This window comes from Anneissia japonica, unplaced genomic scaffold (genome assembly GCF_011630105.1).
Source record: "Anneissia japonica isolate Jap-2015-1 unplaced genomic scaffold, ASM1163010v1 scaffold284800_len683186_cov164, whole genome shotgun sequence".
Classification (NCBI taxonomy): Eukaryota; Metazoa; Echinodermata; class Crinoidea; order Comatulida; family Comatulidae; genus Anneissia; species Anneissia japonica.
Window position 1 is genome coordinate 125,812 of NW_022711393.1, and position 12,729 is coordinate 138,540.

The following is a 12,729-nucleotide window of genomic DNA, read 5'->3' on the forward strand; positions in this document are numbered from 1 at the left end:
TACCCAGTTATATAATCGGTAAACGATGGATTTCTGTTGTATAAAATTAATTAGAGATTTGAATGTTGACGTATTGGCATTCAGATTCTGAATTGATGCTATGGGCCTAGACATCTTAGCTTCCATGTCAACCACTGGTCTGAAGCCAAGAAAACCATTGAAGCATGTGTTCGTGATGTTCAGTCCTGGCTGTCACAAAACATGCTCTTCTTTAATCCTTGTAAGACTGAAGTACTCTATTTTCATTCAGTGCACCTTAGAAGACCACCTCCGATTAATGGTGTTGTAGTTTGTAACACCAATGTCCTACCATCTTCCAAAGTCTGTAATATAGGGGTTGTCTTTGATCCTATAATGAAGATGGAGAAACACATATACACCGTTTGTAATTTGGTTTCGTACTATCTGCGCAACATCAAGCATATTCAAAAGTACAGTACCTAACAAAAAATGCTCTTCTGAAGTTAGTTCATGCACTTATAACATCACGGCTAGATTATTGCAATGCAATTCTGTATGGTCTTCCCGCCTGTCGTCTAAATAAACTACAGCTATGCCTTAACACGGCAGCTCGTTTAGTCTCTGGAGTTTCCAGGCGTGAACATATTTCACCTGTTCTCCATCATCTACACTGGTTACCAATTGACAAGCGCATCACATTCAAGATTCTGCTCATTATGTACAAAGCCCTGCACAACAAGACACCTGAATACATTTCTCAACTTCTAACGTCACGTTCTGTAACTTGTAGTAGGTCTATGAAATCAACGACCAATAGATTCATACTATCCGTTCCAGCATCGCGACTAAAAACTTACGGTGATAGGGCTTTTTCTGTTGCTGCACAGTCACCAAGAGTTTGGAACACCCTACCAGCCTCTATTCGTGAAGCAACTTCCGTTCATACATTTTAGAAGAAATTAAAAACCCACCTTTTTAAAAGTTTATCTTTTTACAATAATTGTAGTTTTAGAGTTTTTAAGTGTTCTAGAGTACTTAATTTGAGTGTTAGAGTATTTAAGTGTTCCTTAAAGTCGCAACTCCCTTACTTGAGCGGGCGTTGTCACCTTAGCAGTGCACGGTTGTAGAGCCGAGGATTATCCAAGGTGGAAGCTACCGGAGCCCAGCATAATGTTGCCGGAGTACCTGCGCGTACGCGGTAGTGGTGGTGTCGCCGTCTCAACAACAGGAGTGCGCTTTTTCGTGCTGCAGTTTGGTTTTTTCCTTCCCTGGTCTGCCTGTTTTGAAGGCTTCTTTTTTTTACTTATTTTTATTTATTTATTTATTTTTATTTAATTTTATATTTGTTAACTTATTAATTCATTTATTTACTTTATTTATTTCTTTTTATATATATAAAAAAAATATTCTGATTTATATAGACTAATTAATTTAAGATATAATGTAACTATATTTTTTATTTATTTATTTATTTATTATTTTATTTTTTATAATTTATGGTCCTACCTTTTCTTCGGCGCCTTGAGACGATTTTTTTGTAGAAGGCGCACTACAAATATCCCACCATTACCATTACCATTACAAGGCCCGCAGGTCAAGGGCCTAGTTAGGCCAGCAGCCTAGTTAGGTCAGGGGCCTGGATAGTTACATGTAGGTCAGGGGCCTACAGTAGTTAGGCCGGGGGGGGGGGGGGCAGGCCTATAAGGTAGGCCAGGTACACAAAAAGAATACTAGGTTAGGTAAGCCAGGGCTTGGGAGATTTGGCGCAGTTGGACTAAAACACAGAATCGTTTCTATTGTTTTTTCGACTTTTATTAGATAAATAAGCTCTACAGTGGTGAATCCTGTTTGCTAGATGGGAGGGGGTGTGGAAAGAATATGCAACAGTCAAATAACGAGTGTGCCATGAATCATTTAGCTAAGAGTTAGAGGTATATTTACGTTAGCCTGGAAACACATGCATCTTCCCCGTTCTGTAGTGGTAGGAGGCGCTACTACTAGTGACAAATGATCTTACTGGAGATGCAACGCCTCACAACCCCACCCCTCTGCCCCCTCCTCCAGTAACTAATACCTCCTAATTTCTTTTCCGCTATGCCCCTGATACTGTAAAACCAGAAAATTTTGCGCTCATTAAACTTTTGCGAATTTCGCGAATGGTCCAGAAAATTTTATGCCGCAAATAATTTACAGGTCACATGTTCTATGTTTCAAAAAAGATCGGTAGAATACATTACTATCTGATCATCGTGAATCTTGAATCAGTTTCACAAAGGAGATTTTGGTCATTATAAATCACTAAATTACACCAAAAATTAATTTTAACTTTTTTAAAGATGATAATGAACAATAAACAGCAAGAATTGTCGGTATTTCAAGGCCTAAACTCGCCGATAACAATGCAATATAGGTCTAGGGACTAAATGGGGAATTCCCACAAATTGCAACATGTTCGTGAAAAGTTAACAACTTCAACATTTTAAAAATTGCATTTTAAATTATTTTGTGGATTTTATTAAATGTGTATAAACTTAATATAATGTACATTATTTCAATTATTGAATAAATATTCTGACCTTACATTCCGATGTTGAGGTAAAAAATTCGTAAATTCTAGGCCTATTCTAACCTACTCAGTAAGTATACTGATCAGGGAGGTTCTGCATGTGATTGCACATGTGCAACCACTGTGCAGTGTATACTAAGAAGTTAAAATAGAAACTAATTTTCATACCTTGACATACCACGATGTTGAGTCTAGACAGTGGCTGTAGGCCTATATATATATAATATATATATATTAAACAAATATGTTATATGTATGTGTATATATATATATATATATATATATATATATATATACATACATTAAGTAGTAAAACAAATAATTTTCTTACTTTTTTATAGTTAAGGGTAAAAGCAGCATTGCCTTAACTAAAAAAGCACAACCTCTGCTCCTACAAGCTAAGTCGGTGATGGAAGATATCGTCTTAAACAGTCTGTGCAATGGTTGTGTTACGGTTGAGGACCTTGGTTTCATTCAACAAGAGAAGAAGCAGTTTCTCAAACTTTGTGAAGTAATGGATGTTGCAAGAATCACCAAGCAATATCTTCCAGGAAACTTGGAAAATGTGGATGTTGGCAACTTGGTTAAGAAAGTTATCAAACATCGAGAAACCGAATTGGATGCTTTCTTTGATGCTAATCTCCGTGTTGGTGTGATGTTGTCTATGTGTAGAGAAATATTCCATGGTGAGTTTAGAATTATTCTAAAGTGTTTTCATGGATACATATTGCTCATGTTGCTGTTTCTTGAATACTGTATAAACTTATATTTCATTGTGACAATCCTGAGGATAATTAATTTATATGTATTTCAGAAATTAAGAAATTAAAATGTGACTATTTTATTCAAAAATAGAAGATAGCAATGGAAAGAAGTCACCAGCTGTGGATACCAAAGGAATCGAGAACTCTTTGGAAAGGGAAAAGGAAAAACTGCAACTGAAAGATTTATGCAATCCAGCTGATGTTCAGATGATAATGATTTCATGTTGTACTCCAGAAATCACATTCTACAAATGCTCAGATGAAATTTCTGCAATGCTTCTCGAAATTCAAAGGATACATTTAAGTGTAATTTTTCGACACTTCTGGGCAAGGAGGGTCAAAAGAGTTATACAGCAGCGAGCAGAAAGCAACAAACTTATGACATTAGATGATGTCGAGAAGCAAATCTGGCAAAATGTGAAGAAGGAGTGGGAGGAATTTGGTGGTAAATTGATAGTAGGTAATATCACATTGAATTCTGTAACCAACAACTTGCAATTTATCGAGGACGATTCTTTAGAGAATAGTTTAAAAATCTTCAGAATTGACAACTCTCCAGATATGTGGATAAAAGAGCGTTCTGACCAAATCCGTCTGTATCGACAACTTGGTAGGTGTTTAAAAACTGCTGAAACTATCCAAGAGATTCAAACAACATTTGAATTGCAAGGCGACTTTAGCTCTATAGAGTTCCTGTGTTCAACAGTAAGTATCCTCTATTATTTCTCTTGCATTCTGCTTTGACCATTCATAAATTAGTCAATTATATTCTATGCTCTATTTGTCTGAATATGGCCTCAAGTAGGTTAATTTTGTTTTTCATAGATGCTAGGTTTATCTACAACTGCTGCCTTAGGTTTTTGATACATATTCATGACAACAGATAACATCTTTGATTGTTTGCTTAATAATGTCAAGTAGATAAAGTGAAGTGAAATCTATATTTAATTGATTTTAGAACAAGAGGGATTTCAAGAACAAATGTCTAAAAGACTTGAATACAGATGTTGCCAAAGCCTGTCGTGAGTTGGTACATGTCACCATGGAACAAAGCAAAAGTTTAAAAACTTTGATGAAATGTAAAAAACTGATATTGTGGATTAAAAAAGAAATCAAAAGTAAGTGTGTATCTTAGCTCAGTCGGCTAATTTGGCGGTAGCCGCTGTGTGTGCGCTGAACCGTGGAGATCTCTAGGTCCCGGTTCAATTCCCATCGCTGCCTCTCCTTGGGTTTAAGCTAGAGGGGTGAAATACAAGTTACAATAACGCACCGTCTTTCAGATGAGACGTTTAAGCCATTGGTCCCGTGTGCATTATGGCCCATGTGCACGTTAAAGAACGCAGTACACTCTTCGGAAAAAGAGTAGGGGATTGTCTCCCGGTGTACTGCCCAATCACCACCAGAAGGACCCCACTGGAAATAAGTCTTATTCTAGACTTTCATGGGCTATCCTTGGTGTTTACACCGAATAAATCCAAAGGATTAATTGAACGAAGCTAATAGTTTGAAAATTAAACAATATTGCTAGAAACTTTTGATTTGAAAGATTTGGTTTGAGTAGTATTACAATATTTTTTTGATAGATATGCAGGAGTTAAAAGTGTTTGTGGATCTTGCAATGATCCAAGCTGGTGAAACTGACATTGAAGTTGATAGAGTCTCCTGCCTTCACCAAGCTGCTACAGGCTATGCTGCCTTCATTTTTGATCTGACGGAAGAATCTGGCTACACCGATCTTATATCCATTTGCAAACATACATGGACAGCTTTGAAAAATGATCCAAAGCTATCAAAGAAACTTGTAAGTTTAACTATTATCAGTAAACCAGAAAAATGTCTATAAATCATATACTTTTTCTTTCATGGTACTAAAGCTCTAATATTCAAACCAGAACTATAGCTATGTCTTCCCCAATATATCACCTATATAAATTGCTGGTGGCCGAATCTTGGTAGCCATTTTATAGAAATGCTTGACTGGTGATTCATAAACTTAGCATATATTTGTACTAAAGTTCATTCCAAGAACAGTCCATTATTGGACTGTTTTTTGCATTAGTTTTCTTTTTGAACATATTAAAATCCTTCAATGCTTTTTTCATACAAAATGGAAATATCTGGTTGATATTTAGTAATTTTTAAAATTAAATTTGGCATCAGTGCACAAGAAAATCAATGATTATCAAGAAATTGATTATGTTTAGTGAATTCATTTCATATTAAAATTATGTTTTATTTCTTTTATGTTACTCTCTTAGGAGGACACTAGTCGTTATATAGAATGGTTGAAAGGCATCAAAGATTCCCATGGGTCTGTGGAAGTGACTTCATTACGCCAAGTAGAAAGAATTAATGCTAGAGGCATCTATGAAATTGGCAAATTAAAAGAGGTATTTTTGAATATGAAAATAATTGTAGACTACGTTTATTATGATGTTCTTGTTTATTATATCACTACTAGAAAAAATTACTCAACACATACGCATCCTGGAACCATTTAAAGCAGCTTTAGGTTTCTGGAAGACATTGCCTTGTTGACAGTTTATTACTTTTTGTTGCCAACTCGCTGTTGAAATTAATGATTAACATTAAGAGAGTGGTATTAAATGGATAAAAAGTTATTAATTCACATGAGGATATTTTCCACTTCAAAATATTTGTTTTTATTTAGAAATCTGCTACTATTATTAAATTGTTTATACCAATTTTTCTAATAGCAAACATTAAGACTTCGTGTTCGTGTAGAAGATGGTGAAGAGAAGATTTATACAGTTGAACAACTTAAAGATCTTCAGAGTAAGCTGATGCTGGTTGCTGGGAAGGCTCACCAAAGCACTGACGCCAAGGCTGAAGTTGATCGCTTTGTAGAAGTTAGTTAAACTGATTATGTTTTATTATCATTTAGCCTATTTCGTGAATACTTTCCTTTGAAACTTACCTCTCGAGCATAAATGAAGGTAATGGACTTGCCCTAGCTCGCCTATATACGCCCTGTGTTTATTTTTTTGCAATTTGCTCGTCATTGCCTCTCGTATGATTGCACACCTAATCGATATGACTGAGCCTATGTCTGCCTCCCAGCCAATAATGCAGTGGATATATCTGGATGTTTGATTGTAACATACAGCATTCATTTTAATTGCACTTTGAACACATAAGTCATGTCCAATAGAAATAATTTTGCAAAGCAAGGACATCAGGAACTAAAACAAAACGATAGTATAAATAATAGATAAAAGAATTTCCCCTCTGAATACTGTTCTTGTATTTCTGGGTTAAAGCAGTCTCCCTCTGGATACTAACAAGTATTCCAAAGTAAAGTTCAGGGACGTACTGTATACAAGGAGGGGGAGCTGTGAGAGCCGTGGCTCCCCCCCCCCTTCTTGTACACAGTGTTAAAATTAAGCTTGTTTTTGCTAGCCAATACAAATTCTTTCCAGTGATCACTCAAAATGAATACTTCTTACTATGTAAATATGCATCAGCACATGTTACATAGGCCTACTATAATAACACAAGCCTAAGCGTGATTTAAAAAAATCTTAAATCCAGAAATGTGATATTGTATGGTTCAGTTTGGTTATCATTCTTTTGCAAGCTCTATGAAGTTTGTTTTAATACTACTGTACAGTACTACTAGTAGTAATAATAATAATTATGATGATGACGACGATGATAATGATGATGACGATAGTGATAATAGAAAATAATATTAATAATATTAAAAAGTGAAGAAAATTGTGCTGAAGTTGAAAAAGTAAGTTGAGATTTGTTGATCATAATTATTATAGAATAATAATTATAATAGTGTAGTTTTATATAGCACGTATATCCATCTAATGTAAGATGCTCAGGACGCTTGATATTTGGACTAGGAACTCAATCAATGACTTTCTTCGCCCCTAAGGGTCCCTTTGTGTCTGTGCTATCCGGTAAACTGGTACCAGCAACTCCCGTCATCCACCACAGGGGCTGTCTGTTCCAGTACACCGGGGTATCCCCTACTCGTCTCGAAGGATGTACAGGGTTCTTTATAGTGCACACGAGCCATTGTATACACTGGGCCTACGGTTTATAGTCCTTATCCGAGAAGACTTGTTCTACCACAAGAACCATAGGTGAGCGTGCCGTTCGAACCAGCGCCGATATTATGGCTATAGCTTGCGGCGCCCCTAAACTGCTTGGTCATTCGACTCACCAAGTTTTAGCTTAGTACGCTATAGTTAGGCCTAAGATGTCCTGGATATTAAAGGCCAGCTCCGTGCAAAAATTTTGTATTGATTTAATTATATATTATAGTTATCAATCTATTGATTCACCTATGTTTCGGGATTTTTCTGAATTTTCTTTTGCTACATGATTTTTTTGAAAATAAGTACTTTTTTGAAAGTGGGGGTATAGGTAAACTTACCCAGCAAAATTCCTATTCTTTTGCATACAAATTACCTTAAGAGCAGACATTTTTAAAAAATCATAACAAATAAACAATAGGGCAAAAAATTACACTAAATGACTAAACTGGGGTGAATTTAGTCGAACTTTTCGTTTCTGGAGTTTTTATTTTACGTCAAGTACGTATTTCTGCGCAATTATCATTTATTCCCCATCGTACCCACTTGATTTTTTTCACTTTCCGGGGAGTTAATCAATCGCTCCCAGCTTTGCACATGCGCTAACTTGCCAATCCATTCTGCTGCTCTCGCTTGCTCTCGATCCGATCCTTTCGTGTAAAAAAAGTGCGAGCGAGAAAATAACAAGTATGATGAATAAAAGAAACTAAACACAGGAGTAGGCCTATTTTGGTTGCGTAGTAATGGTGGAAAGATAGACGGGAAGGTTTGGTGGTAGATTTGATCGATCTAGGTCTAGTGGATTCTGTTATGGCAATGTTTATTGTACACCATCTTGACCGACGTGTTTTACAGGTTAGTGTGGTGAAGTCCACAGCAGCGCAATGTCGAGTTCTCGCAGTGTCGTTGGTTGACAGTTAGTGTGTTGTAATTTGTTTTCTCATCATGCTTGGAGTATTCTAAAACCTAGCTAGTGAAAAAAGTAGACTGCTTGATTTTTGCAGTTCTAAATTAATGATAAATTTTACTATATAAAAATTGCTATTTCCGGCCTTCTAGAGGTACTATTTGCTCAAATTTTCTCACCTCAGCCCCAACTATAGTGGGGCTGAGGTGGTTGTGAATTCACGGCTTTGAAGTATGTAAAGTACATACTCAAAAACAATGTTTTTACCCTTTATTTTCTATTGTACATCGCACATATTAATAAGATAAAATATCATGAAAAATTTGTTGGTGCTTCATTTTGACTATAAAATGGTGATGTGACTTAAAATGTAATTTTCTGGTCATCTAGAGGTATTATTTCCTCAAAGTTTCACAACTCAGCATCAACCATGGTGGGTCTGAGGTGGGTTTCGACTCACGAAATGTCCATCCCCCACCTTTTAAAACAGATTGCACCCTTCCTGAGTATGACATTAAGCTCCATCGAGTTGACACCTGACTTAGAGTATGTCTTAGTGGCTGCTGATGGGGGGAGAATGCATAAATTTGTTTTTAGGATGTGATCTGGTTTTACATGCCCATTTCTTTGGGATTACAACTATTTTTGATAAAGAATGTTTTGAGCATTGGTGAATTTATGGCCCCCCCTCCCCCAAATTTTTTTAATGGAAAAAATATATTCCCCCACCCCATCCAAATTTAAGTCGGAAAGTGTAATTTCCGGCCATCTAGAGGTGCCCTAATCATAAAATTTCTTACCTCAGCCCCAACCATGGTAGGGCTGAGGTGGTTCCTCAATCTGTATGTCCCTCCCCGTGGGTCACCTCTCTTTTGAATTCCTGGATCCACCACTGTTGTGTTTTATATAATTATTGTTAGGCCTACTAATATTATTTATAATCCGTTTATTGCAATTTTCACCATATCAGCTCAAAACAATCCTAAAAATCTTCAGAGCGGGCTACTTTCCAGGGGGCTTCGCCCTGGACCCTTGGGTCCTACGTACCCTGCATAATGGCTCTCCCCGCTCCCCCCCCCCCTTTAAAAATCCTGGTAAAGGTTGCTATTATACAGTTTAACAAGTACATAGGAGATATACTGTATAAATTTCATCACATTAAAATGTGCTTTTATGACTAAGTATTAAACTTCAGCATATTCCTTATTCTTTTTTCAGGTGTTTGATGGAGCTCAAGATCTAGAAATGTATTATAAAAAAATGTGCACATCTGGAAACGTACTTTTTACAGACTTAAAAATTAGACTAATCTGTGACAAACACAGCAAGACACCAGTCCATGTAGATTTCTGTGTTGTTGAACAAAAACCTCTCTTTGGTAAGAAAGACCTGACTGACAACTTGAAAGAGCTCCTCAACTTTATGCAAGCAAGCTTGAAGCAATGGTATGATTACATTGATGAGAAGCGGGAAGACTTCTACCAATTGAACATTTACACTACTAAACAGCTTGTTATTTTGCGTCGTGCTCTTGCAAATTTTGGTGAGGAAGATGTTAGTCCTAAAGTATATGCTCTTTTAAGTCTTGTGAAACCAGACTGTAGAGTACAGGATTTGAGGAAAGCTGTTGCAATGGTTAAAAAAGAAAAGGAAAATGAATCAATTGATGATGAACAATATGCTAAAGAAACTGCGCAAACGGAAGATGTCCTTTTGGATGAAGAGAAGGATCGCATGGTTGCTTTCTGGGACGAGTTGGATGGCATGCTGGATGAGGAACAAACAATGGCAGTGCTGGAAGACAAGGGAATAATAGATGTTGAAGATGCAGTGACACTCATTTCTGACTCTCCATACTCTGAACAGACTTTGGAAGACCTAGTGGGGAGGTTTTACACCAGAGTTGGCTGTACTCTATCGGAACTCAATCAACAAAGACGTGATAATGAAGAAGCAGAAAGAGAAGAGCAAGCAAGAAATGTTGGTAGAGATGAAGAAGAAGAGCAGGTACCAATCAGTCTTCAAAATCTTGGACATGGGACTGATAGTGTTAGAAATGACCTTCTAGAAGGGATGAAGACCTTTAGAGGGTAAGTCTTTATATTTTAAGTACTCTCTTCACATTTCATTTATTCCTGCAATATAAATGTGATATTTTTATATTTTTTTTTTGGAAAGAAGAGTAAAATCCCAACTACAACTTGCTTTTTACCTTAATGTTTACAGGCTTTAAACATGTCAAACAAATCCATCTTGAAATTATTCAAATATATTAAAACATAACATTTTTAACTAAAGTAAAGTAAGTTGGTGCTTTAGGTTGTAAAGTAATCCTTAATACAGAATTGTCGATAGACCATAGAGGAGGTGAGAAATATGTTGCCTTTAGCCTTCCAATTGGTCTTCAAATTGATCACTCGTTTGCCGGAACTCTTTAAAAAGGGACATACAGTTGACCGTTTAAAATATTATGTTGCCATGCGTTTGGCTATTGTTTTTTGATCCCTTAATTTTTTCTTACATTTACCATGGAAGTAATATATTTCCTCCATGCATTTACTTAATAAATATATATAATGTTCTGATTAGGTTAAATTATTTTGAAATTTATCTAGCTTTAAGTTAAGTCTTGTTTACATCAGCAATTTATAGCTATAGTTGGATGTTGAGCAGTAACCCTAACCCCCCCCCCACCGTCGGGGAAGCTTAGCCACCCCTAGGCAGGCCCCAGCCAAGTGAGACTCGATTCGCTCCACTAGCCCCCCCCCCCTTCGGGGCCTTTAGCCCCTCCGTCGGGCAGGTCCTGGCGCCACCACTGATGTTGAGGTTGAGCACATACTGCCACTGATGGTAAACAGACAGGCATTTTTGTAGAACAAGCAATACAGAGGAGCATAGACATATATTTTTTTTGTTGTTAACACATTTTAATTTATAATTTTCTCCTAGGACTCTTATTGGAAAACTGAACTATCTCTGGAAGAACTACTTGAGTTCAACAAAATCTGCTGATCTTTCTGACTATGTCAGTGTTGAAACGCTAGGAAAGCTTTTGAAACATCTTGCTCCTGGTATGTATGGGTTATTTGAAATTGTATATTTTTTGTAGCATTTATTTAAGTATTTTGTCAACTAAAACTCAACAATGATAAAGCTTAATACTGATTGATTAATTGAATTTTTTTTATTGCTAACATTTTGATGTCTAAAAGTGTTATTTTTACATTTCAGATTGTCAAGCCCCTGCTAGAAGTTTCCCTCAATATCTTGCAAAAGGGCATCCTAACCTCATTGTTTGCCCAGCTAGTAAGTAATATTTTATATATTAGTTGTTCAAAAGGATGCAATGTGCACACGTTTTTACCCCACACACATTTATTTTCCATTACTATATGGAAGTGTTTAAGATCTGGGCTCCGGAAATCCTAGCTCTGCAAATTGTTTGTGCCCATAAGCTAAAGATTTTATGTATGTTTGTCTCACTGGTCTTAAGAGTATATAAATAAATGGGTACCTGGCATATGCTAGGAAGGTAAACTTACTTGTGTGGGAGGTATTGTGAATGCCTCATTGCACTCTGATCTAAAGAAAGAAAGAGAGATTTGGCAATTTTTATGAGAGATCTCCGGTTTTTTTTTGTGAATTCATGAATTTTCATTAATACGTTGTATTACAGGAGATGTACTGCATACTGTGTTGTCAGTCTACATGGAAGGCAATGGAAATTTGCCAGCCTATGATGAGGTTTTGCTGTGCAATTCAAAAACAACTCTTGAAGAGGTTAGATTAATTGTAAAGAACTAAAGCTTGATGTTGTGATGCATGCATGGCAACGATAGTTGCCATGCAATGGTTGAGCTAGAGTATAATATTAAGTCAAAAATTTGCTTCTAAACAGCAGTCAAAGAGCAAAGCCCAAAGGGGTTGGAGGGAGGAGAGTGTTCTTCCCAAGCTACTATAAGTATGCCCTAATCAGACTCGAGATCAAAAACCATAAATTATGCATAAATAATGACCATTATTGTGCATATGGAAATGGATTGCACTGCCAGGCAAGATATTTTTGTTGCTGTGTCAGCCTTTTGTAAATATGTCTTTAGAGCATTTTAGATTTTTTTTTTAGCTGAAACAGCATGTTTGTGGAGCAGACATATTGCAGTATATGTACAAATCTTCAACTTACAAATTATGTAATCTTAATTACAAATTAAATGAATTTGCCTTGCCAGGTTGTGTTGTTGTGGCGACGAGCATTGAATGGTAACAATGTGAAGACTTACTGCCTTGTGAATGCTGATGCATTAGATTATGATGTCAGTGTTGATGCTGTCAAAAAACTTCACCAGCTAATGAAAGGAAATGCTGGTAAGTTGATTTTAAACCCTAATTGTTTCATTATTTATAGTTGTGTAATTGTCGTCATAGCTCTTGTCATCATAGTAAATACACACACATATATAT

The 12,729-nt window shown here is 36.4% G+C and overlaps 1 protein-coding gene across 1 annotated transcript in view; it reads left to right on the plus strand.

Moving 5' to 3' along the window:
• LOC117107486 (E3 ubiquitin-protein ligase rnf213-alpha-like) overlaps positions 1-12,729 on the plus strand; it is a 71,762-nt gene that overhangs the window by 19,595 nt on the left and 39,438 nt on the right. Inside the window, exons 11-21 of the mRNA XM_033249184.1 lie at positions 2,869-3,213; positions 3,383-3,996; positions 4,250-4,409; positions 4,875-5,092; positions 5,550-5,681; positions 6,009-6,161; positions 9,487-10,358; positions 11,218-11,339; positions 11,500-11,574; positions 11,945-12,048; positions 12,498-12,633. Coding sequence (XP_033105075.1) covers positions 2,869-3,213; positions 3,383-3,996; positions 4,250-4,409; positions 4,875-5,092; positions 5,550-5,681; positions 6,009-6,161; positions 9,487-10,358; positions 11,218-11,339; positions 11,500-11,574; positions 11,945-12,048; positions 12,498-12,633 — 2,931 coding nt within the window. The remainder of the gene's footprint in view (positions 1-2,868; positions 3,214-3,382; positions 3,997-4,249; positions 4,410-4,874; positions 5,093-5,549; positions 5,682-6,008; positions 6,162-9,486; positions 10,359-11,217; positions 11,340-11,499; positions 11,575-11,944; positions 12,049-12,497; positions 12,634-12,729) is intronic.